Source organism: Bos grunniens, chromosome 12, assembly GCF_055505025.1.
Source record: "Bos grunniens cultivar Pamir isolate PY7600 chromosome 12, Bosgru_T2T1.0, whole genome shotgun sequence".
Classification (NCBI taxonomy): Eukaryota; Metazoa; Chordata; class Mammalia; order Artiodactyla; family Bovidae; genus Bos; species Bos grunniens.
This window is the reverse complement of record NC_141176.1, coordinates 2,748,730-2,774,398: the sequence shown is the minus strand read 5'-3', so window position 1 is coordinate 2,774,398 and position 25,669 is coordinate 2,748,730. Positions and strand designations below refer to the sequence as shown.

Here is a 25,669-nt window from a genome sequence, read left to right as displayed (position 1 = left end):
AGAAATCCCAGTGCTGATCTACTTCAGAATGGACTGGTTGGATCTCCTTGCAGTCCAAGGGACTCTAAAGAGTCTTCTCTAACACCACAGTTCAAAAGCATCAATTCTTCGGCACTCAGCCTTCTTCACAGTCTAACTCTCACATCCATACATGACCACAGGAAAAACCATAGCCTTGACTAGACGGACCTTTGTTGGCAAAGTAATGTCTCTGCTTTTCAATATGCTGTCTAGGTCGGTCATAACTTTCCTTCCAAGGAGTAAGCGTCTTTTAATTTCATGGCTATAGTCACCATCTGCAGTGATTTTGGAGCCCAAAAAGGTAAAGTCTGACACTGCTTCCTCTGTTTCCCTATCTATCTGCCCTGAAGTGATGGGACCGAATGCCATGATCTTCCTTTTCTGAATGTTGAGCTTTAAGCCAACTTTTTCACTTTCCACTTTCACTTTCATCAAGAGGCTTTTGAGTTCCTCTTCACTTTCTGCCATAAGGGTGGTGTCATCTGCATATCTGAGGTTATTGATATTTCTCCCGGCAATCTTGATTCCAGCTTGTGTTTCCTCCAGTCCAGCGTTTCTCATGATGTACTCTGCATATAAGTTAAATAAGCATGGTGACAATATACAGCCTTGACATACTCCTTTTCCTATTTCGAACCAGTCTGTTGTTCCATGTCCAGTTCTAAGATGTTAGTGTAACACAAACCAGAACTTGAAATAGTATTTTTAGAAATGTTCATAATCAACAGATAATAGCAGATGGTTTTCAACAGTATCACTCTTGTTCTCTTTATATTCCATTTGTAGTCAGTTATGATCAGCACAGAATGTGTAGAGTCAAGGTCAAGTTTGCATTGACATGTGCTGAAACTATTTCTGTCTTAAAATCAAAATTACCATGTCTAAAGCCCTGGTATCTGGGAATATACTTATTTTAACTTTCTGACCCCTCTAAGTACAACACTTGTAAGTCATGCCTCTTTGACGGGAATCCTCGTTTTTCAAAGGCAGCCATAACCTGGCTATTTAAATAAACCTAAAACATCTCCAAGTTAGAGTTCATTCTTCTGTGACAATCACCAGGAAAAACATGAGAATAGTTTTAAATCTCTGTGATGATATGCAACATAAAGAGTTTCTTGGTAAGCAGATATTTTCATATAAGTTTGTGTTTCATATTTAACATGGATAGGAATATTTTAAAATTGTAATTTTACATGCTATGATTTTCATTCAAGAGTCAAAAAGGACGAACAAACATCAAAAATCTAAGCAGCTTGTGGTTAAAAATGTAACGCAAATTCTCTCTTGTCTTATATGGAAGATATTGTGTCACAGGGATCAAGAGAAAGACTGATCAGGTGACAGAAAATAAACAAGAAAATAAAGAAAGAGAGAGAGAGAGACAAGAGGATAAAAGAGCTCTCTGGAGAGACTCGGGTTAAAAAAATAGCATTTGTTTAAAAGTTTTATAATAAAAATTACAGGGCTATGAAGAGGAAAAACCTGCCTTTTTTTTCTTTCTAATCTGAGTCTGTGAACTTTGGGGGCAGGAGAGTCACTGCAGAGAGAGCTGAGTAGATTGGATTTATGAAGAGACAGGAAGAAGTTTAAAATCAAGTGTCAATAACATGACAAATAATAGTATGTAAACACAGTCCTTTAGTAATCCAATCCAAGCTTTCAGAATTATAGAAATATAATACTACCACGTCCCTGGAGGTTGGTAATAATATAGCTGAAGACTCTAGGGAAAAAAAATCTTATATATTAGAAAAAAATGAAATAGTACTTTAAACATCATCATGATGGCTGAGGTACCCAATGTCAACATGATAATTTAATGGTAGAAGGTAAGAGCAGGAGAAAAGAAAACTTGATAAAAATCTTAAATTCATGTTGCAATAGAGCTAACATATAACATTGGAAAGTCTTTTTTCATCTCTTTAGATCCCAACTTCTATAAAATTGGAGGCTGGAAGTCTTGAAGATTTTATAAAATGCATTCATTTTTTCATCCTCATTGCCAAAAAGAAATTGTATTTCTAATTTTAGAGTTTAAAACATGAGAGGAACTGAAGTGATTGAGTAGAATGAGAAAGTGAAGCTACTCTTGCGATATGTTAGAACACACTGCTCAAGAATAAAGCACAATCCACTCTAGTCGTAGGAGTGCAGGTTTCATTTTACATTTTCACATTAAATAGAAAAGATAAAAAATCACGTTTGTACTTTTGAAAGAACTCCTTAGATTTCATTTATGGTTAGAATTTCAACATGCATTTTAAAATCAAGATAATTTTCCATAAATATCCTCAGGTTAAGAAGAAAAGCAAGGTGGACGTTGAATGCTTGTGAATAGTACTCACGTGAAAAGCCTCACATTCTGTTTCCTCTGTGCACAGCACAGACGTCCCCTCCAGAGAGCTGACAGGGTACTCACCACGACAGCAAACTGCTCGGGTTCACATAGGTTGCTATATTCACTCTGGTACTGAGACAGTGAATTCAACTGTTCTTGATCGGGAAGATGCTTTATTAAGTTCTAAAAGTAAAACCAAAAGAAAATATCTTCATTAATGTGCTTCTTAAATTCTAGGAAAATTTATTAATAAACTGTGAGAAGGAAATCATTGACCAAGTTAATCTTCAGTTTTATTTCTAGTTAAATTCCCAAATATTAAGCCTTAAGCTTTCGTCTCTGTATCTTGAAAGCAACTAATTTTCCTCTTCTCTATCCAGGATTATTACATATTCAAATCAAGCACTACTCAATGTTTATTTGATTAGCTATATAATTGAGAAAGGAGAATTCAATCTATACCAAAGGAACAGCTTTCTCACCTGGATAAATGTGATCAATTACATTTCAGCTATTGGCAATTAAATGTCAGAAAATTTCAGGCAAAACCAAACATTTTTTAGCACTTCACTCAGGGGGACAAAAGATATCATATTGCTTCTAACAGGCAAGAGAAAGAATAGAAACGAAATCAAGGGAATTCTAATGACAGCACTTGCAAGATTTAACTAATATGATTACAGTTTTAATAATAAAAATGAAGATATCTAAACAAGACAACCTAACTTTTCTGATGTGAAAGAAAACTTGAAAAGGCATTGAAGACACAGGATGATGAACCTTGCAGATAAAAGAATACAGAGAGAACTTAAGTGCCATGGCTGTCAATGGTCCTTTGCCTCAATCATCTTCAGCTCAGAAAGGGAATACATATAATTATGCTTCCTTGTTAGAACTTAAATGATTAAACCATCCCTTTGACAAAGTCTATATAGATCCTCTGTATCAAAATATGATTGACAATAATAGTATTATAGCAAATTAGTATACTGACATTAAAATTAAGAAAAAAATAATGGTTGGTGCTCACAATTCCAAATTACAGCATAAGCAAACTCTGTACAAGCCCAAAGTCAAATTCAAATTATAATTAAGCCTATACCATGCGAGGCTTTAATATATATATTTTAGGAAATATATTTAAGGAAAAAAAAATATATAAGGAAATATATTTAAGGAAAAAAAAAATCCCCAATGGTGTTATTAGTTAAAAAATAATGTTAGAGAATGTTATGTATCAAAGAGTTAGATCAAAGAACAAGTTTTTCACTCACTATGTACCTTTGGACAAAAACTTGATTGACTAGCCAAAAACAAAAAAGTGGCAATTTAAGATTATCTCTAAAAAAATATTCAACATTAATACTACCAAACTGAATAAAAACAATAAAAAAATATGATTTTCCCTTATAAATAGAAGTTTCTCTCAGAAAAACTGCCTAAGACCAGAAGACTCGGTTATTAATAAAAGACTCGGTTTTTTTTAATCTTTCTAGTTGACAGCTGACCTATTTATTACACTGAATTTCTTCAGCATCTTTTTAGATAACCATAAAATCATCTTAGTTAATATTTTTAGTGAATATTTTTAGTTAATACATACTTAAATTTTAATCTTTCATCACAAATTCATTACTTTTTTTACTTCATTATTTTTGTTTTCTAAAGTAATAAAACTATTAGATTTGTAAAATTACAGGCCCAACATTTCTTTGTGTTCCCCTTATCATATTTCCCATCCTAAGTTCCTTTCAAAATAAAGTCTTCAAAGTTGCCCCACACAGCTTTTCTCTCACAGGATCCTTCTGCTGGAAGGACTAATGCTGAAGCTGAGACTCCAATACTTTGGCCACCTGATGTGAAGAGCTGACGCATTTGAAAAGACCCTGATGCTGGGAAAGACTGAGGGCAGGAGGAGAAGGGGATGACAGAGGATGAGATGGTTGGATGGCATCACCGATTCGTTGGACATGAGTTTGAGTAAGCTCCGGGAGTTGGTGATGGACAGGGAGGCCTGGCGTGCTACAGTCCCTGGGGTTGCAAAGAGTCAGACACGACTGAGTGACTGAACTGAACTGAACTAATTTCAACCTTTAGGGACCTTTACACACACATTCAGGCTTCCCTGGTGGCTCAGACAATAAAGAACCTGTCTGCAATGCGGGAGACCTGAGTTTGATCCCTGGGTCAGGAAAATCCCCTGGAGAAGAGAACAGCAACCCACTCTGTATTCTTGCCTGGAGAATCCCATGAACAGAGGAGCCTGGCGGGCTACTATCCATGGGGTCGCAGACTTGGACATGACTGAGCAACTAACACATACACACACTCACACACATTCACATACCTCACATATTATCTAGGTCTAACAATCTCAATACAGCCAGGTTTACCTTGTATTATAATCATATATATGCATATATATGTGTGTGTGTGTGTGTGTATATATATATATATATATATAAATGCCATCTCCCTTGCCACACTATAAACTCTACAAAGGTAAAGTTTGTGTCTGATCAAGCCTATACCTGAGTGAGCCTAACACCATTCCTTTATATGGTAGACACTATAAAATATGTGCTAAATTAATTAATGATTATTAACAAAGTACTGCTTTTTCTATGCTCTGTTCAAAATAGGCAAGTTCTTCACTGTACAATTAGAAAGTATTTTTAAAATTAAAAATAAGACTTCAAACAGCATGAAATTCTTATTTTTTAATGAATATATAAAGATTTTGCATATGTCCACAGTAAATTTTTAGATTTTCAATTCATAAGACTGGATTTATATTTACCAAGTGTGGTAAGCAGAATGATGACCCAACCCCACTAAGAGCTCTTCATTTAATTCCCTGAACTTATTAAATATTAACTTACACAACAAAGGGAACCAAGGTTTAAAATGGAATTAAGTTGCTATCAGCTCACCCTAAACCAGAGAGATTATCCTGGATTATCCGGATGTGCCCAATATAACCACAAAGGTCATAAAAAGTGGAAGAGGGAGAGCACAATAGTAAGAGGAAGATGTGAACAGAGGCCACCTCTACAAGGTTTCTGTGAACAGAGGAACAGAGCTTCAAAGACACTGGCTGAGAAAAAATGAAGGAGTGTGTCCACCAGCCAAGGAATGCGGGCAGTCACAGGGGCTGGAAAACAAAAACAGCTTGAAGCCTCCAGAGAGGAATGCAAGTCGGCTAACACCTGGACTCTGGCACAGTAAGGCCACACCAGACTTCTGTGCTACAAAAATGCAATATATTTGTTTTATAGTAAGCCACTAAATTTGTGGTAAATTGTTAAAACAGTAATAAAGAAGTAATATGTTAATAAATTATGTGGAACTGAATATTCTTCGGACATGAATTTTAAAATCCAAACGTTTTTCCACTCAAACAAGAAGACATGATCGTGCAAAATATTTATATAATCAAGTTAAAAGCTACTGTCTAAATATAAATATTTATATATTTATAATACTTACAAATGCATTATAAAAACTACATATGCATTAAGTAGAAACATTTTAGTGGAAGAACTTGGAAATCTAATCCCAGGAATAAAGCACATACACAATCAAAAGGAATAAAGACAAAAACTATGAGAAACTGCTGGAAGAAAAACAAGCTTGAACAAAGGTTGTTGAGTTAAGTAGTTTAAAGAGTCTGAGACTTAGCAAAAGTCACTGATGGGATTATATATTTACACCACATTTAGAAGACAGGACGGAAAAAACCAAGAAGTTCCAGCCTTCTGAATGACTGAGAATACTATGCAAACAATTTCTAGTATTCATGGAAACACAAATGACTCAAGTAAGGGTTGTTAGTAACAGTAATTCTAAATAAAGAGAAAACTCCCTCAATCTTCTTTACCAAACAAAAATACAACTTTATAAGTCATACAAGCCCAAGTCATGTATGACTTTATAAGTCATACAAACAAATTTAAATTAGCATATTATTAGACTTAACTGTAAAAAAAAAATACATATATGTAAAAGTAAACAATCTGCCTTTCAGAAACAGTCATTTAAAATAACTGAAATGTAATCATTTGATAGCATTATATTTAGTTTGCAGTTACAAGAACATGCAAAGCTCTATCTCCTGGCAACGCAGAACTTATGCTAAAAGTAATTATGCAGCGAAGATTTTCCAGTTGAATGATTTGGTTTAATAATTTTGCTTCACTTACAGATTTCTGCTTAATGAGAAGCCTGCAATGAAATATAGGAATTTAAGCTGTCTGTTTGTTTACCTGAATCATAGACTCTGCCAACTGTGTTTCATCCACTTCCAATATCATCATTTTGATTTCCTCGTATGGCACCCGGAAAGAGCTCAGGAAGATTGCTAAGAGGAGGGGAAAAAAAAGAGCCATAGTAAAGAAGGTAAGAAAAGAATATTTTTTTAATTTATTTATTTTTAATTGAAGGATAACTGCTTTACAGATGTAAGAAAAGAATCTGAGATGTACTTCTAAATATAAAATAAAAAATGATTCATAAAAAGAGAAATTTTAAATACTCAATATAACTACTGTGGAGGAATCTTTCAGTAACACATTTCTTACTCTTCCTCAGTTTTAGAACTACATTTAAACAACAGTTCTATATTATTATGTTGGTTCTGAGGATGATTTTTAATCCTTAGTTACTAGCCTAATATAGGAATGTGCCAATTTTGATATGATTTTTTAAAAACTGAAATGGATTAGTACACTATAGAGGTATCATATTGTAATGAAAAGAACCATAAAACCCCAATATGTACACATAATATTTATCTAGACGTGTGTGTTATTAGTCTACATAATATCTTCTGCCCTTACTAAATAGTTTAAAAAAGTTTTGTTTTTTTTTTTTCCAGAAAATTGCTTAACATATGACCCAGCAACCCCACTACTGGGGATATACCCTCATGGAACCATAATGGAAAAAGACACATGTACCCCAATGTTCACCACAGCACTATTTACAGTAGCCAGGACATGGAAGCAACTTACATGTCCACTGACAGATGAATGTATAAAGAAGTTGTGGTACATATGCACAATGGAATATTCCTCAGCTATAAAAAGAAATGCATTTCAGTCAGTTCTAATTAGACGGCTGAACCTATAGCCTATTATACAGAGTGAAGTAAGTCAGATGGAGAATGACAAATATTAATGCATATCTATGGAATCTAGAAAGCTGGTACTGATGATCCTATTTTCAGGGAAACAAAGGAGATGCAGGCATAAAGGACAGACTTTTGTACACAGTGGGGCAAGGAAAGGGTGAGACGATTTGAGAGAGTAACATTGAAACAAACATTTTCAGATATAATAAATAGCCAGTGGGAATCTGCTGTATGATTCAGGGAGCCCAAAGTCAGTGCTCCGTGAGAACCTAGAGGGGTGGGGTGGGAGGGAGGCAGAGGGAGGTTCAGGAGGGAGGGGACACATGTACACAAATGGCTGATTCATGCTGACGTATGGCGGAAACAATCACGATATTGTAAAGCAATCATCCTCCAATTAAAACAAAAAAACTGCTAAGCAGTGCACAACACTTTTACAAGTCATAAGAGCACCCTCATGTTCAGACAATATGCCAGAGAAATACATTCTGCATAGAACTAAAGCTTAAATATGCAATATTAGAACACAAATTTTAATGGAAACTATCCAAATGGACTAGAAGGGATAAAATGGTATTATTGAGAATTCAACACTATTTACATTTTTTATACCTCACATGGGCTTCCCTGTGGCTCAGATGATAATCTGACTGCAATGCAGGAGACCCGGGTTTGATCTCTAGGTGGAGAAGATCTCCTGGAAAAGGGATCTGGCGCCTCTGTCCGTGGAATTCTCCAGGCAAGAATACCAGCAGCTAGCCACTATTCTTCCACTATCCACTGCCATATACATCCACTAATTCCATGGACAGAGGAGCCTGGTGGGTTACAGTCCATGGGGTCAGAAAGAATCAGACACACTGATCAACTAACTCACGCCTACCTCATACATCGTACATACATACATGTTCAAACCCAATGATCTTCTCAAAAGTTACTGAAGTGTATAAGAATATTTTCAGAGCATTAGATTTAATGTTTTACTGGTTCCCCCTTATTCTACTACTATTGTTTCTTTTCTCCAGTGATAGATGTTACTTCTTGAACACACTCAGACCTCATTACCACTACCCACTACTTTTATATACCAAACTTGTTATCATTTATTTGTAGGTATTTTCATATAAAAACACTATTTTTCATGAAATTGAGAAAACATGATGCTTCTTTCTTGGAGTAAGACTATATTCCTGAGGATTCCATGGATCAACTAGAGATGAATAATAAGAACATCATTTGTGTTCTTATCATCAGCTTCATTCACACATATTGAACTCAACAGTTATAAATGTGGGATATGCTGCCAGAAATAATAATATGTATAATCTTCAATAATGCAAGAACAAGAAGGAACAAATGAGCTAAATGATACTGCAAAAGAGATTTCTGGAATTACTAAAGGATAACCCATTAGTAGACACCAGAAAGCACAAAAATATTATATGATCTTAAAGAGATAATTAATGAATAACCGAGAGGGAATAAAATCTAAATCTATACATCATGAATAAAGCAAGTTGCATATGATCCTAGGATTAAATGTAAACATTAATATGAAATGAAGTGAAGGTCGCCCAGTTGTGTCCGACTCTTTGTGACCCAGGCCAGAATTCTCCAGGCCAGAATACTAGAGTGGGTAGCCGTTCCCTTATCCAGGGGATGTTCCCAACCCAGGGATCAAACCCAGGTCTGCCACATTGCAGGAGGATGGATTCTTTACCAGCTGAGCCACAAGAGAAGTCCAAACATTAACATACGAATACTAAAAGAAATTGAACATGGAAAATTAGCTCATTTATGATTATAGAATTTACTCATAATAATCAATGAAAAAACATATGAAAAGACTTATATCTGACAAAATAAAAAGAAAACACTCATGTCAAATCACCTAAAACAATGGGATGAATGTGCCTCAAAATTCAGAAGGCTTTTCCCCAGTTCATTCAGAATACAGTGAGGTCCAAATGAGAAAAATGTATGATAACTCAAAACAGCAAGAAAAAATGACCAACGAATAATATGTAGTTTGTTAAACATCAGAAATAAGCAAACTGAGAAGGTAAATTGCTAAGATATTATCTGGATTGCAAGTTTAGAAGGATTAGTAAGATTAATCACAATCCTTAAAACTCCCTTTGAGAAACAATAAATTCTATTTGAAACCTAACTATGGACACAATAACAAATTGTAGAAAAGGTTTTAATATTAAATAAAAAGATTAAAAGGATCAACAGATAAACAGATAAGGAAGTTGTGGTTCAGTTCAGTTCAGCTCAGTTGCTCAGTTGTGTGACTCTGTGACCCCACGAACTGCAGCACGCCAGGCCTCCCTGTCTATCACCAACTCCCAGAGTCCACCCAAACCCATGTCCATGGAGGGATGAATCTGAGTCAGTTGCAGGGAGGTAGATAAACCTAGAGCCTGTTATACAGAGTGAAATAAGTCAGAAAAGGAAAAACAAATATTGTATATTAATGCATAATATGGAATCTAGAAAAACACTACTATTTACAGAGAAGAAATGGAGAAGCATTCATAGAGAATGGTCTGGTGGCTACAGTGGGGAAAAGGGCGGGTAGAAAAACTAAGAAAGTAGCATTACCATATATACACTCCTATCTAGTAAAATGGATAACTAGAAGGAAGCTGCTATATAACAGAGGGAGCTCAGCCTGGCGCTCTATGATGACCTAGAGGCGTGGAATTGAGAGAGGCTCAAGAGGGAGTTTTTTATTTTATATGTGTCTGATTCTTTCTGACCCCATGGACTATAGCCTGCTAGGCTCCTCTGTCCATGGAATTCTCCAGAAAAGAATACTGAGGCTTGCCTGGAGAATCCCATGGAGAATTCCATGGACAGAGCAGACAGATCCCTTCTCCAGGGGATATTCTGAACGCAGAGATCGAATCTGGGTCTCCTGCACTGAAAGCAGAGTCTTTACCATCTGAGTCACCAGGGAAGCCCATACCAGGTATAAAAAATGTAAAAAATGTTGAATTCTCAATAATACTTTTAAATTTCATAATAAAAAACTCTGTATTTTATATATATATAAAATTGTGACTGACTTGTGATGATGTACAGCAGAGACTACCACAAAATTGTAAAGCAATTATCCTCCAATAAAAAATAAAGAGTATCTTTAAAAAAAGATTAAAAGGAAAGAATTACATGGAAGCATAACATAATAATTGAGGGAGAAATAAATCATAGTTTTTATTTCAGGCGGCATGGCAAAGTGGAGAGAACTTTGAAATGTTTTTTAAAAGTTATTTTTACTTTAATCTTTAAATCCTTTTCTGATCTATCCCAAAAGAAAGGAAATTAGAAAACCTGGAGAAAATGAAAAAAATACTTAAAGAAATGAAACAAAAGTTTGAAACATTGAGTAGGAAACAAAAGAACTGTATTATAAAGAAACAAGTATTTGAGGGAGAAAAAAAAATCTTTAAAAATATGCATATCTAGCTACTGAAGTAGAAAATTCATATGGATTAGACATCAGATAAAGAGAAAACAGGTAACATAAGCAGAGATGTTCTCCAAACCACAAAGACAAGGAGATGGAAAAATACTAAGTTAAGAGACATGGAATATGAGTATGGACACCTACAAATGTCGTCTTGGAGTTCTGGAAGGAACACACACACACACACCAGGGACGAAGCGTATTTAAAAAGAAAATGTCACTTTCCAAAATTTTAGAGACAGACAAATCATCAGAACAATGAAGCTAAACAAGTCCTAAACACGGTATTTTTTTTTCTTTAAAGCTACACTAGCTTCTTGTAAAACTCCAAGTATTAGAGGGGTGGTAGAATGGGAACATTGAAAAGCTCTGATATTGGAAGAGAAAACTGGTACAAATGCAGAACCGGTATATACTTATAGTAGCAGTTGTTGTTGTTCAGTTGCTAGGTCATGTCCAATAGACTACAGCCTGCCAGGCTCCTGTGCCCATGAGATTTCCCAGGCAAATTTCCTTCTCCAGGGGATCTTCCCAACCCAGGGATGGAACCCATGTCTCCTGTATTAGCAAGCAAATTCTTTACCACTCCAGGGAAGCGCTATACTCAAAGTAGAGGTTACCAAACTTTTTCTATAAATGACCACATTGGTAAATATTTTAGGTTTTATGAGCCTACACAATCTGTCACAGCTACTCAATTCTACTACTGCAGCCCCAAAGCGGCCATGCTGCTGCTGCTGCTACGTCGCTTCAGTCGTGTCCGACTCTGTGCGACCCCCCAGAGGGCAGCCTACCAGGCTCCCATAGTAGTAATGAAAGTGTTAGCAGCTCAGTCACGTCCAACCCTTTGCAATCTCATGAACTGTAGCCCACCATGCCCCTCTATCCGTGGAATTCTCCAGGCCAGAATACGGGAGTGGGTTGCTATTCCCTTCTCCAGGGGATCTTCCCAACCCAGGAATCTAACCCAGGTCTCCTGTAGGCAGATTCTTACTGTGTGGCAAACGATTAAGTTTACCCAAGTGAGGTCTGGCTCCTATGAGGTACTCTGTAAGCCCTTGGAATGTCCTACTTAGTAAGAGTGTCTGTTTACTAGGAGCTTTGGGCCACAGAGTATTAGCCTGAACTGTGGAGGGTCTGGAAACTAAGGTCAAACATATGGGGGAATCAGCTATATCAAGACCCAGTGCAAACTAAATACCAAGGCTTGGGTCCCTGCTGGCAATAACCTGTGAGAAGTGTCCCCCATCACTGCTGGGAGAAGCCAGTGCTGTCCTTGTCACCAGTGGGAGAGGACAACTGCAACACCATGCTTACAGCTCTCCTGGACTCGGCCCCACGGGCCTCTTCCCTCTTGCCGTTTGCCCCACGGGCCTTTCCCTCTGTATCACTTTGCTGTAATAACCATGAGTAAAACAGCGGTCAGTCAATTCTATGAGTCCTTCAAACAAATCATCAACCTTAAGAGTGGTCCTGGGGACCCCTGAACTTGCCACTGGTTTCAGTAGCGACAGCAGCCCTGGGAAGCCCCTAACTTTGCGGATGAAACACCTCTATGATCTCACTTACACAGTTATCTAATCATATAAATATAAGCAACATTAGTTACCCATGCTATTTATAACTAATAATACATGTTTAACAATAATATATGAAAGACAAGTTAAATTTGAATAGAAAAATCAACTTTGCAGATAGATATAACTTACTTAACTTTCTTCTATATTTGTAATTCATCCACTACTTTCAGGTATTATTCCATGATTAAAATAACATATATTTATAAAGACTGAAATATGGGGGGGGTTTTGCTTATGAATAACCTTTTGGGAAAACATTTGCCATAACTAAGGGCAAGAATGGTAGAATGGATATGAGTTTGGGTAAACTCCAGTAGTTGGTGATAGACAGGGAGGCCTGCCCTGTTGCAGTTCATGGGATCGCAAAGAGTCGGACACGACTGAGCGACTGAACTGAACTGAACAGCAAGTAAATTACACAAGAGTTGAAAATGAACTAATGCATAACACACAAATCAAAAGAGAAGCACAGATCTTTAAAACACTGTATTTAAAAGTTATGGAGAATAATATAAGATGTTTATTTAAAGCATCCAAAATACACATTAAACTGAATATTTTTACTAACATGCATCTTATCCCTTAAAATGTGATTATATTGATCCCAGTCGGAAGTTCTGAGTGCAGTAAAGGAGTGTAGAATGTGCAGATATTAGAACCAGTCATACATGTTTTCTGCAAGGGAACTTATAAATATTTAAACCTTTATACTAATTTCTAGGTTCCAGGTTTCCCCCCTTAACAGCTCTAATATCCACTCCAAAAAAAATCTAGTAAAGCATAGAAACTTGTAAAACTCCCAAGCCATCTCTTCATCCTCGAATGGCTAGAATTCTTTTACCCTGAACCCAGACTCGGACAAACTTCAGAAACCCAAAATATACCCACTCCAGTACTCTTGCTGGAGAATTCCATTGACAGAGGAGCCTGGCAGACTGCAGTCCACGGGTCCCAAAGAGTTGGACATAACTGAGAGACTAACACACACAACCCATTTTTAAACAAATAGGTAAATAAATCAATAGATTTTAGATCCTTCCCCAAAACTCTGTGAAATGTTTCAGTTACGAGAAATTTAAGAGAAAGTACCTTAGGCTTCTAAGTGATAAGACAGAGTCTTGTCACCATCATGTGACTCTTCTCAGAATTCAGTATCTCAGAAGACTGAATTTCATAGACAAAAACCAGCTGTGAATCAGACTATAATTACAGTAAAGATTATAGGCTGCTAAAGCCTCTTAAAGCTTAAATCATAACACTTGCTACACTCAGAGAGGGTAAGAATGATTCGAGATGGATTCCATCATAATATGATGACCTGGTATAAATTCTGACCTTTTGATCTTATACTTTAAAACGTGTCTAATAATTAAATGAATGGATTCACATGCTCAGCTACAGCAACCCAAACAGTATCCATCTTTATTTTGTATTCTCTAAACAGCCATTTTCAAAATCAGCAATCTTTTTCAAGTCACTCGACTGCCATGCTACCAACAACATACATACACTGTCAACAGAACTACCGACAAGGAGACTCTGCAGTAAAGACTAAACAGGCACATCCTGAACCAGCACATCAACTACTGCACTTGAACCTGGAATCCTGTTTAGTATATGTGTGTAATGCATAACTAATACTAAAGAACACTGCTCAAAAGACCAATCATTCAACTTTCAGACGGCTATTTAGGCTATCTTACCACAGCTAACCCACCTAAAAAGAATCATATTCAAGATAATATTTCTTTAGGACCCCGAACAAGACAATTTGTAATGGAGGCCATTAACAGTTTTCAAGACAAAAAACATTCTTAAAATCACAAAGTACAGAACGTTTTGACATTATTTAAGTTACTAATTATAGGGGACTGGAATGCAAAAGTAGGAAGTCAAGAAACATCTGGAGTAACAGGCAAATTTGGCCCTGTAGTACGGAATGAAGCAGGGCAAAGACTAATAGAGTTTTGCCAAGAAAATGCAATGGTCATAGCAAACACCCTCTTCCAACAACACAAGAGAAGACTCTACACATGGACATCACCAGATGGTCAACACCGAAATCAGATTGATTATACTCTTTGCAGCCAAAGATGGAGCAGCTCTATACAGTCAGTAAAAACAAGACCAAGAGCTGACTGTGGCTCAGACCATGAACTCCTTATTGCCAAATTCAGACTGAAATTGAAGAAAGTAGGGAAAACCACTAGACCATTCAGGTATGACCTAAATCAAATCCCTTATGATTATACAGTGGAAGTGAGAAATAGGTTTAAGGGCCTAGATCTGATAGATAGAGTGCCTGATGAACTATGGAATGAGGTTCATGACATTGTACAGGAGACAGGGATCAAGACCATCGCCATGGAAAAGAAATGCAAAAAAGCAAAATGGCTGTCTGGGGAGGCCTTACAAATAGCTGTGAAAAGAAGAGAAGTGTAAACCAAAGGAGAAAAGGAAAGATATAAACATCTGAATGAAGAGTTCCAAAAAATAGCAAGAAGAGATAAGAAAGGCTTCCTCAGCAATTAATGCAAAGAAATAGAGGGAAACAACAGAATGGGAAAGACTAGAGATCTCTTCAAGAAAATTAGAGATACCAAGGGAACATTTCATGCAAAGATGGGCTCGATAAAGGACAGAAACGGCATGGACCTAACAGAAGCAGAAGATATTAAGAAGATGTGGCAAGAATACACAGAAGAACTGTACAAAAAAGATCTACACGACCCAGATAATCATGATGGTGTGATCACTCATCTACAGCCAGACACCCAGGAATGTGAAGACAAGTGGGTCTTAGAAAGCATCACTACGAACAAAGCTAGTGGAGGTGATGGAATTCCAGTTGAGCTATTCCAAATCCTGAAAGATGATGCTGTGAAAGTGCTGTACTAAATATGCCAGCAAATTTGGAAAACTCAGCAGTGGATACAGGACTGGAAAATGTCAGTTTTCATGCCAATCCCAAAGAAAGGCAATGCCAAAGATTGCTCAAACTACCGCACAATTGCACTCATCTCAGACGCTAGTAAAGTAATGCTCAAAATTCTCCAAGCCAGGCTTCAGCAATACGTGAACCGTGAACTTCCTGATGTTCAAGCTGGTTTAAGAAAAGGCAGAGGAACCAGAGATCAAATTGCCAACATCCGCTGGATCATGGAAAAAGCAAGAGAGTTCCAGGAAAACATCTATTTCTGCTTTATTGACTATGTCAAAGCCTTTGACTTTGTGGATCACAATAAACTGTGGAAAATTCTGAAAGAGATGGGAATACCAGACCACCTGATCTGCCTCTTGAGAAATTTGTATGCAGGTCAGGAAGCAACAGTTAGAACTGGACATGGAACAACAGACTGGTTCCAAATAGGAAAAGGGGTATATATATATATATATCAATAACCTCAGATATGCAGATGACATCACCCTTATGGCAGACAGTGAAGAGGAACTAAAAAGCCTCTTGATGAAAGTGAAAGTGGAGAGTGAAAAAGTTGGCTTAAAGCTCAACATTCAGAAAAGGAAGATCATGGCATCCAGTCCCATCACTTCATGGGAAATAGATGGGGAAACAGTGGAAACAGTGTCAGACTTTATTTTTTGGCCTCAAAATCACTGCAGATTGTGAATGCAGCCATGAAATTAAAAGACTCTTACTCCTTGGAAGGAAAGTTATGACCAACCTAGATAGCATATTCAAAAGCAGAGACATTAGTTTGCCAACAAAGGTTCATCTAGTCAAGGCTATGGTTTTTCCTGTGGTCATGTATGGATGTGGGAGTTGGACTGTGAAGAAGGCTGAGCACTGAAGAATTGATGCTTTTGAACTGTGGTGTTAGAGAAGACTCTTGAGAGTCCCTTGGACTGCAAGGAGATCCAACCAGTCCATTCTGAAAGAGATCAGCCCTGGGTGTTCTTTGGAAGGAATGATGCTAAAGCTGAAACTCCAGTACTTTGGCCACCTCATGCGAAGAGTTGACTCATTGGAAAAGAGTCTGATGCTGGGAGGGATTGAGGGCAGGAGGAGAAGGGGACGGCAGAGGATGAGATGGCTGGATGGCATCACTGACTCGATGGACATGAGTCTGAATGAACTCTGGGAGTTGGTGATGGACAGGGAGACCTGGCGTGCTGCGATTCATGGGGTCGCAAAGAGTAGGACACGACTGAGCGACTGATCTGAACTGAACTGACTGAAGTTAGTAATGCTTTTCCTTTCCTTTAAGAGGGAAGTTTCCTGAAACAACAAATACCAAAATTTCACTGGTCTAACCTCCCAGCCCCAGTACCTTTCTACTTTAGACCACATGTTCAGCAGACAACAGGAACACAGGCCCCCTGCCTTACAGTTCTCACGTTGGGAGGACAATGCCCTGAGTGCAGGCAGAGCGCCCTGGAGCTGCTCCCACAGCAGGCAAGTCCTCCACGCCGCATCCCTGCTGGCACCTTCCTGGGCCCAACCAAGCCACATGGCTCCACTGCAAAGCGGCAGCTATGCACAATCAGCAGGTGCCCAGAAACGAAAACACTGCTTTTGCCAGAACACTAATTTCTTCACACTGTCCATAGGACCTTGTCAAGCTTATATCCTGTCAGGCGTACACTGCAGAAAAAGAGACAGCTCTCTGCCAAAAGTGAGCAGGGTAAGAAGAGGCTTCCAGAGCTTTCACAAAGGAGTGTCAACCCCGCCTTCTCCGGACACTGCTCTAACTCCCTCCTGCATCAACAGCATGGAGGCTCATCCTCTCGCCAAGGACTGTTTTGTCCAAGTGATTGCGAAAAGCTCACTTGAAGCACTTAATAACTGAATGGCAGACTACGTTAGCTCTTCTTGCCTCTAAATTCTCCACATTTTATCCATCTTGTAGCATCAAAAAGTAATATATCCAGATTACATTATCTCAGTTCCAAACAGAAGTGTCTTTGACGCATTTAAGATGCAGCTGAAATGAGTCAGAAGCAAACCCATTTGCCCTCTTCTCCCACAGCAATTCAGCCAGGAAGACAATTCAATACTAAGTATTTAGCTCCTGTAACAGTAATTAAATCTAAAATATTTCAAGGCAGTACTTTTGAGGAAAGGCTTTGAACTGCTCAGATGGGATAACAGAATTCATTTTAATCACCATCCTTATTCCCATTAATATTCCAAACTCCTCTGTGTCTGATCAAGTATCACAAATAACAGTTTCAGAGGTACAAAAGAAAAAATCCACTACCAATTTTTTTTCCCAAAATATGATGTCATCACCTAAATTCCGTAATTCTTTATTGTTATATTTAAAAGAAAGACTTTAAAGGGTAGGTCTATTTTCAGTAATGGGAAATATATTTTTATTTTAAATCCCTTTCCTAGCTTTATTTTCTAATATGCATTAATCTTTTGAAGAACTTAACTTATAATTCCTTCAGGAATTATGAGTCAAAGGAAAGCAAAGTTAACTCTTAATCTAAGTGGTAATAATAAAATTAACAGAAAATGAAAAAAGTCAAAAAGAAAATGACATAATTTAAAGGAACCAGTGTGTTCAATGGTGTGTTTTTCTAATTTAATTATATTGAAATCTGATACTTACAAAGGTTCTGGGCAGTTTTGGAATCTAGAAATTTAAGTTCCTTAATTCGTTTCTTAATAGCTTTCTTCTCTTCAAAATCTTCCTCTTCTCTTTTCTCTGTAAAACCAAGGATAGATCCATGTTAGGCACTGAACTGTCAGAAGATATAAACTTTGTCATGAAATAATCCTAAAAAACACATAAACAGTTTAAATCAGTTAGAAAAAGAATAGTAGACATCCCAAGACCCAAACTATTTCATATAGGGTCTGGCAGTTCTTTCCCTAAAAAACAACTAAGAGTAAATATTTAAAAGTCTAACAGAAAAAACATAAACAAAGTTGTTGTTCACTATGGAAACCAAAGCCATCAGGTGAAGAATAAGCACAGTGAGTTCATCTCAACAATATACAGTACACGATCATAAAAATAAATGTACTGACACTTGGGATAGGTTAAGGAGCTAGCTCTAAGAGTGTTAAGCAAACACTCAGAGGTTTTGTGTTTGAAATACCTTATTTATTTAAAAAGACATATAAAACTGGACAGTAGAATGTTTATAATTTGTTTTCCAAATACTTGAAAAATACTCAAATTTTAATATTCAGCCTACTTTATCTGAGCTTTTAAAAATCAGCAAATGGATTTAACCTCTCTGTCCTTGCTAAAAAATAAGTAAGAGAATAAATACATCCTGCTGAACAATATATGGACTGTGATTACAGCACAGTACATGACAGTCAAGGTTAACAGCTGTTAACCAGTAAAGTGATCCTGTCCTGGTTCCTCTCCTTTGTACACATGGACAGCACTTCTGACGAAAGTCATTCATCTAGACAAAATCAGGATCTCGAAAACAAAAAACGGACCAAATCGTTTAGCTAGATGTGTATAAATAAATCACTAATGTTGAAGAAACTTCAAAAACAATCTTCATATATAAGATAGCACATTATAATTAGATTTTTGTATATCAGAAAAGCATTATAATTACATGTTTGGGTCCATAGTGTGAAACAGGGATCAAATTTTATGTTTTTCAAAATGTTTATTAACTAATTATCTCTATCATTTTATGAATAATCAACCATCTTTCTCAACTGATTTTACATTACACTTTTAGTCTATATTTGCTTTCCTGGACGTCTAATTCTGCTCCACGGTTCCACATACTACTCTTGGGCTACTATCATCCCGCCTTCAGCACTGTAGGATTTATGATATATCTTACTAATTGGCTGTTCAAATTATTTTTCTTTTTAAACATTCTTCACTTTTTTCATTTATTTTCCACATGAACCTAAGAGCAATCCAAAGTTCTAAAAATAAAATCCATTTGAATTGTATTTGAATTGTAAGGCATTCGTGAACAGATTGAGGTAAATCTGATATGTTGACAATTTCCAAACTTCCTAATCATGAACATGACATCTGTCTATAATTTTTCAACTTAACACAGCATTCTGCATAGGCATCCTGCATACTTATTGTTAATGTCAGGTGCCCTAAGTATTACACTCCTAGGTCTCTGGACATACTGATTAACTCAAACTTTCCCCACTATACTTTGTTACTAGTTACTGGTAGAATATAGAAATTTTGTTGAATTTTGCATGTATGTTTTATAGTCATTCACTTTACTTATTTATTCTTTCATTCAAATAAGTATCTACTAAGCACCAACTAAAAAAGAACATGCTAGACAAAATGGACATGTCTTGGCCCCAAAAAATTTAAGAACCAATCCAATTAAAGTACATACGTAGATATATCTACAGTGTTTGGGTAAGAACCACAGGAGACTAAAGAAGATTAACTCATACTTTTAAGGGGTAGTCTCTATGGAATGAATGATATCTAAACAAAAGCTAGAAAGAGAAAAGGAATTAGGCAAGTGAGAAATGTTTGGGGTGGGAGAAGGAAGGACACAGATTATGGAAGGATAGTGATTCAGGTTCTGCGAGGGCACAGAAACAAGTAAGATAATAAGAACAAAGAAATAAATGGGTGGAAATAAATGGCACCAGAATATGTGAGACCTTTTAAGCATTACTTTGTCAACAAAGGTCCGTCTAGTCAAAGCTACTGTTTTTCCAGTAGTCATGTATGGATGTGAGAGTTGGACTATAAAGAAAGCTGAGAGCAGAATTGATGCTTTTGAACTGTGGTGTTGGAGAAGACTCTTGAGAGTCCCTTGGACTGCAAGGAGATCCAACCAGTCCATCGTAAAAGAGATCAGTCGTGGGTGTTCACTGGAAGGACTGATGCTGAAACTCTAATACTTTGGCCACCTGATGCAAAGAGCTGACTCATTGGAAAAGACCCTGATGCTGGGAAACATTGAAGGCAGGAGGAGAAGGGGATGACAGAGGATGAGATGGTTGGATGGCATCACCAACTCAATGGACATGAGTCTGGGTAAACTCTTGGAGTTGGTGATGGACAGGGAGGCCTGGCATGCTGCAGTCCATGGGGTCTCAAAGAGTCGGATACGACTGATCAACTGACACGACTGAGCGACTAAACTGACTGACTGAAGAATTCTGGCTTTTCTTAGAGCAACGTGAAGCCACTGAAGTCTTAAGCATGAGAGAGACATCAAAAGAACTATATTTTAGAAAACAACGCAGCCCACTGCCGGTGAATTGAAAGCCTGGCACAAAGTAACGGTAGAAGGGCAAGACAGAGGGGAGTGGTAGCAATCCACGAGAAATGGGAACACTCTTATTGCGACTGCTCAAGTCACAAAGCTTAAAGTCACCCTTCTTTTCACCAACCCCTAACTACATCTAGACCAAGAGTGAATCCTGTCAATTCTAACTCAAAATATTCACTAAAATAAGCACCCCTTACTGGATCCCTGGCTACTACATTCCCCCACACTGCTTGTAGCTACTATCCTTTCTCACCTGTATCACAACTGCTTTCTAACTAGTCTCCCCACTTCCAAGTCTGACCAGCTGCAGTCTCTTCAGGACACAGAGCGAAAGACTCCTGTTAAACCCCAGCAGCACAGGTGTGCTCCCTCACACAGACCAGCACGTGTTCCCGCCTGCTGTGCCCCATCACCAGCGCTCTGCCTGGTTCCTCCTCTGAAGCCCTTACTCCCACATAACATGAATTTGATATCGTCTCTCTCCCTGCATGAGAAAGCAAGCTGTTAGAGGCAGTTACTTTGTTCACCAGTGTATACTTAACCCCAAGCCTGGAACTCAGCAGGACCTCAGTAAAGCTCTGTTGTATGTATATGCGCATGTACCTGTGTACCTGCAGACTAATGGAGAAAGAAAGGGACCCTCAGGTTTAAGCAATCAGGCAGATGATGACTGAGCAACAAATGAGGAACATTTTTGACCCAGTCCAGTTTTAAACATGTGCAGTTTGAGGAGCTCTTGTACTTCCACATGTCAAGAGGTAAAATGTATCCATCCTAGTAATTATTTTACTGGTTGTCATAGGTTATCCAGGTATCAGCAAATAACCGCACATTCATCTCCTTATTCCTAGTATAGAAGTCTTTTCCTTGTCTTTTTGTATTGGTTAACATTTTCAGATGAAGGATAGTAAAAATTTTATTAGTGGAGTGCCTTTCCTTAACCTCAACCAATGATAATCCTTTACTTTTTAGAAAATGTATACATTTTATCTTCCTACCTTGATCCTCAACTAAAAGGCTTGTCTCTACATTTTTAAAAATCAATTTATTTCTCAACAGCAGTAACCTATCACATTCTGAAATATCTTCTGGTCTACATAAAGAAAAAAGTCAAATAACCTTAAATTTTAAATAATATTGACTGAATATCTGCTAGGCATTACACTGAACAATTCCTGATGCACTTGCTTATATAACTTACATAAGAGTAATACTACTTCTGTGACTATTGTCATCATCATCATAATCATTGTGAGAAAAATAATGCTTGAGGTAAGTATCTTTAAGCAACAGACCTAATGAAAGAATGAAGGTCACTACACTTTGACTCAACCTTTCTACTAGTTGCAAAATATGTTAGATGTCACATTAAAAAAAGTTTATCTAGCACTCTTCACTACTTCAACCTGCAAATCAGAAACCAAGGCCACTTCAATTTTTTTTTTTTAATAAAAACAATAAATTAAACTCTTGTGGAGTTTAATGTATCAGCATACGCCATGCAATGGACACCATGGCTTTCTCCTCTCTTCTCTGCTACCAGATAGTTAAAGGACGGCTGGGGAAAGATGGAATGGAAACAGAGTAAAGAGACAGGAAGAAAATGAGTTTCTAAACTAAAAAGAAATTCATAAAAAAAAAAAAAATAGGATTAAAAAAAAGATACAAACCCACTTACATAGTTATGAAACCAGATAATCAAGTCTATTATCCAAACAGACTGATTTGGTTAAAATCTTTCATGCTGAGAAATAATGAGAAGTACTGCTGTGGGGGAAAAAAAAACACACACAGCCATATCATGAACTGCCTCAAATGAGAGTAAAACCAGTGAAAATGTTTATGCAAAGGTCACTGATAAAGCAGGATATACATGTTGCCAACAATAAGGATGTGTTAAAGAGAAATATGGGATCACAAAGAGTCAGGCACGACTGAGCGACTAACATACAAAGACAAATAAGAATAAAGGAGGCTATTAGTAAGAATGAAAATTTTCACAAAATCCAGTTACCCATGCTGATGGTAACTCTGTCGAATACTAGCCAGGAGAGTGCAGGGTTCTGCAGGGAACTTGAGCTAGGGATCCCAGTGCCAGAATCTGAAACCTGGCCCCTGAGGGCCAGACAAGAAGCCCACTGTGGCTTACATCCCTGCCCCACGGGCACTGTCCTCTAAGGACTTGTGAGAATGAAGGGAAATAATCATTACCTTCCCGAAACCATCCCCTAACCCCTGCAGTGACAGAGAAATGAGGGGCAAGAAACAGAGTGCCTGACCACAGCTCAGGAGCCCAGAGGAGAGCACCTTTAGACACTCCCCGCCCACTGCTGGCGCGCCTTCTGAAGCCAGGACCAACACCCTTTCTCTAAAAGACTGGCTTTCCTCAAGCATGAGTCAGGATGTCAGATTATTAGTGCCATCTATATTTGTGATGTCGCTTTTTTGCCATTACAAGTCTGTGTTTGATCTCATTTCCTAGAGATGTCGAGTAAAGCTGCATTTTTCCGAGAAGATTAATCCTGTTCACGAATGGTTCTGATCACTAACACAACCTACGCCACCTTTCATAAGGGTTTATGTCAGAATTAAGTCAAAGACGACAAAGCTTTCTTTGTTGCCGAGAGCCATGAACTGAAAAAGTCTTTTTTAATTATATTTTCTCTTTATTCTTTTTTTATTTTCAAAGTTTCAAAAATAGCTGCAAAATTATATAAAGAATCTCCTTTCAAAATCTCTTCTTTCATACTACATTTTCCGTTAAAAATCATAGTTCCATGGTACATGGTTATACAATTTATTCTAGTTCATTTTACATTATGTTCTAATCAGATTGATTAAAAATGTGACCTTTTTCTTTATGTGAAGTAAGATTCCACATAAATTTTAAGGTTCATTTATTTAAGGTATAATTTAAGGACTGCAGAAAATTCTAGAATATGCAGTTATAAATGTGTAAGTAGCTAGTAGAGGCACAAAATGTAACAGTTTTCTACTTCTATAATTGAATATTTTAAACAATAAATGCTACTAATAATGTTTTATTCTATATATACATATAATTTTTTTATTTGTTAGTGCTTTCTGGTTATTGTATCTTATGACAATATGTCTTTAAAGTACTAAGCATTTTAATTTTTTTCTAGTTTTCATTTGCTGCTAAGTCACTTCAGTCGTGTCCAACTCTGTGCGACCTCAGAGACGGCAGCCCACCAGGCTCCCCTGTCCCTGGGATTCTCCAGGCAAGAATACTGGAGTGGGTTGCCATTGCCTTCTCCAATGCATGAAAGTGAAAAGTGAAAGTGAAGTCGCTCAGTTGTGTCTGACTCCTAGCGACCCCATGGACTGCAGCCTACCAGGCTCCTCCATCCATGGGATTTTCCAGGCAAGCGTACTGGAGTGGGGTGCCATTGCCTTCTCCGAGTTTTCACTTAGCACAACTGCTATTAAAGTTTACGTTATATGTTTAAATTACCTTTTTTTTGTTCATTAGATTATCATAACATTAGCCTTCAGAGGATAAAAGGAAGTGCACCCGATTGAATAACCATTCTCGGTGACACTGAGAGAAGCCAGTAAGAATCATCTCAACTACAGAAATAAAGTGAACGTAAAGTATATGACCACTGAAGCCGACCACAGCCTTCAGGCGGGGTGGAAGGTGGGGGCAGACAGCTATAAACTAGACATCATCTGCATAACTGTGGTTGCTTTTCTTTCCAGCTTCGCTAACTACTGGCGTTCTAAGACTCCAATAAAGAGTATCAAAAATTTACAGCATCCACATTTATAGGCTTTTGAATATGAAGTTTAACCATCTCATTATATGAGGAAACATGTATCAAGCCCAGGTTTTTCTGTGTCAAGTACAGAAAATATGAGTTACTTGCCCGAGGTCACAAAAAGGCCTCAGTTGTCACCAGATCCCAGACAAGAACCCTGGTCCCACACCACAGGCCCAGATCAGCTCTGGGGCAGGGGACCTGAAGCCGGAGAATAGTCTGCACCGGCTGAGCATGGGGTCCCCTCCAGGCTTCACGGTTCCAGGTGATGGGAGACATGCAGTGGAAGTGGACCGGGGAAGGAGGAGAAATGCTTGGTCTCTTGAAAACAATGAGCAGGATTAGGGCCATGGGAAAAACTATATAGTTCCAAAGGGAGAATCAAGAGTTCACTCATCACTACTCTCACATGGCGGCTCCCTTAGGGGGAGGCTCAGTTATTCAGCCAAAAGGGGGGAATGGAATGGATCAGTGAGACTCAGGGGTGTGAACTGAGAACAGATGAAAAGCTGAGAAAAGAAAGCAGATTTCTGAAAGTTACTAACATTGGAGACTGTGATAAGACGATATGGTTTCAAAGAAGACAGGCAGCTCAGAGGCAGAAGATACAGAATACATAGAAAAAAGTGAAAACCTGGAATAAATTAGTTATTTTTTCATTGGCAATATCCCCTTGGCAAAATATCAAAGTAAACACTTTGGTACTGAAAACTATAATTGTATAAATAGCTTCAGTCACACCTGATCTGTCAAACCCAGTTTTAATATTTCTAGGCACAAAGATAAATGGCTATGTATCTAAATACAAAGAAAATAAATAGGGGAGAAACAGGTTATTTTTCTATTCAAATATTAATATGACTGCCATAACTAATAAGAGCATTTTACTAGCAAAAAGCTGTCTATCTGGTAATTCAAGGCTAAGAATTATATAAGAGAGTAGCTTAAGCACTAAATAAAACCTTATAGAATGAATGATTCAACAACAGCAACCATCAAAAGTATAGCGAGTAAATACATTTCTCTTTATGTGATTAGAAGACAAGGACATAAAACAAATTTTCTTGAAGGACTTCTCTCTGCAACTCAAGTCCTATATGGATACGGAGAAAGATTTCACTATTTATC

At 37.5% G+C, this 25,669-nt stretch overlaps 1 protein-coding gene and 1 long non-coding RNA gene across 15 annotated transcripts in view; one reads left to right on the top strand and one right to left on the bottom strand.

Annotated features, from left to right (window-relative positions):
* DIAPH3 (diaphanous related formin 3) overlaps window positions 1–25,669 on the bottom strand; it is a 560,663-nt gene that overhangs the window by 289,520 nt on the left and 245,474 nt on the right. For all 14 annotated transcript variants that reach the window (XM_086328449.1, XM_086328451.1, XM_086328462.1 and 11 more), the window contains 3 exons: window positions 18,125–18,220; window positions 6,628–6,722; window positions 2,444–2,545 (listed from right to left, as the gene is read on the bottom strand). In XM_086328449.1, the coding sequence (XP_086184575.1) occupies window positions 2,444–2,545; window positions 6,628–6,722; window positions 18,125–18,220 (293 nt within the window). The remainder of the gene's footprint in view (window positions 1–2,443; window positions 2,546–6,627; window positions 6,723–18,124; window positions 18,221–25,669) is intronic.
* Window positions 6,644–7,309, top strand: LOC147361332 (uncharacterized). The gene is made up of 2 exons (XR_015137572.1): window positions 6,644–6,760; window positions 7,239–7,309. It is a non-coding gene; the product is annotated as an uncharacterized LOC147361332 (long non-coding RNA).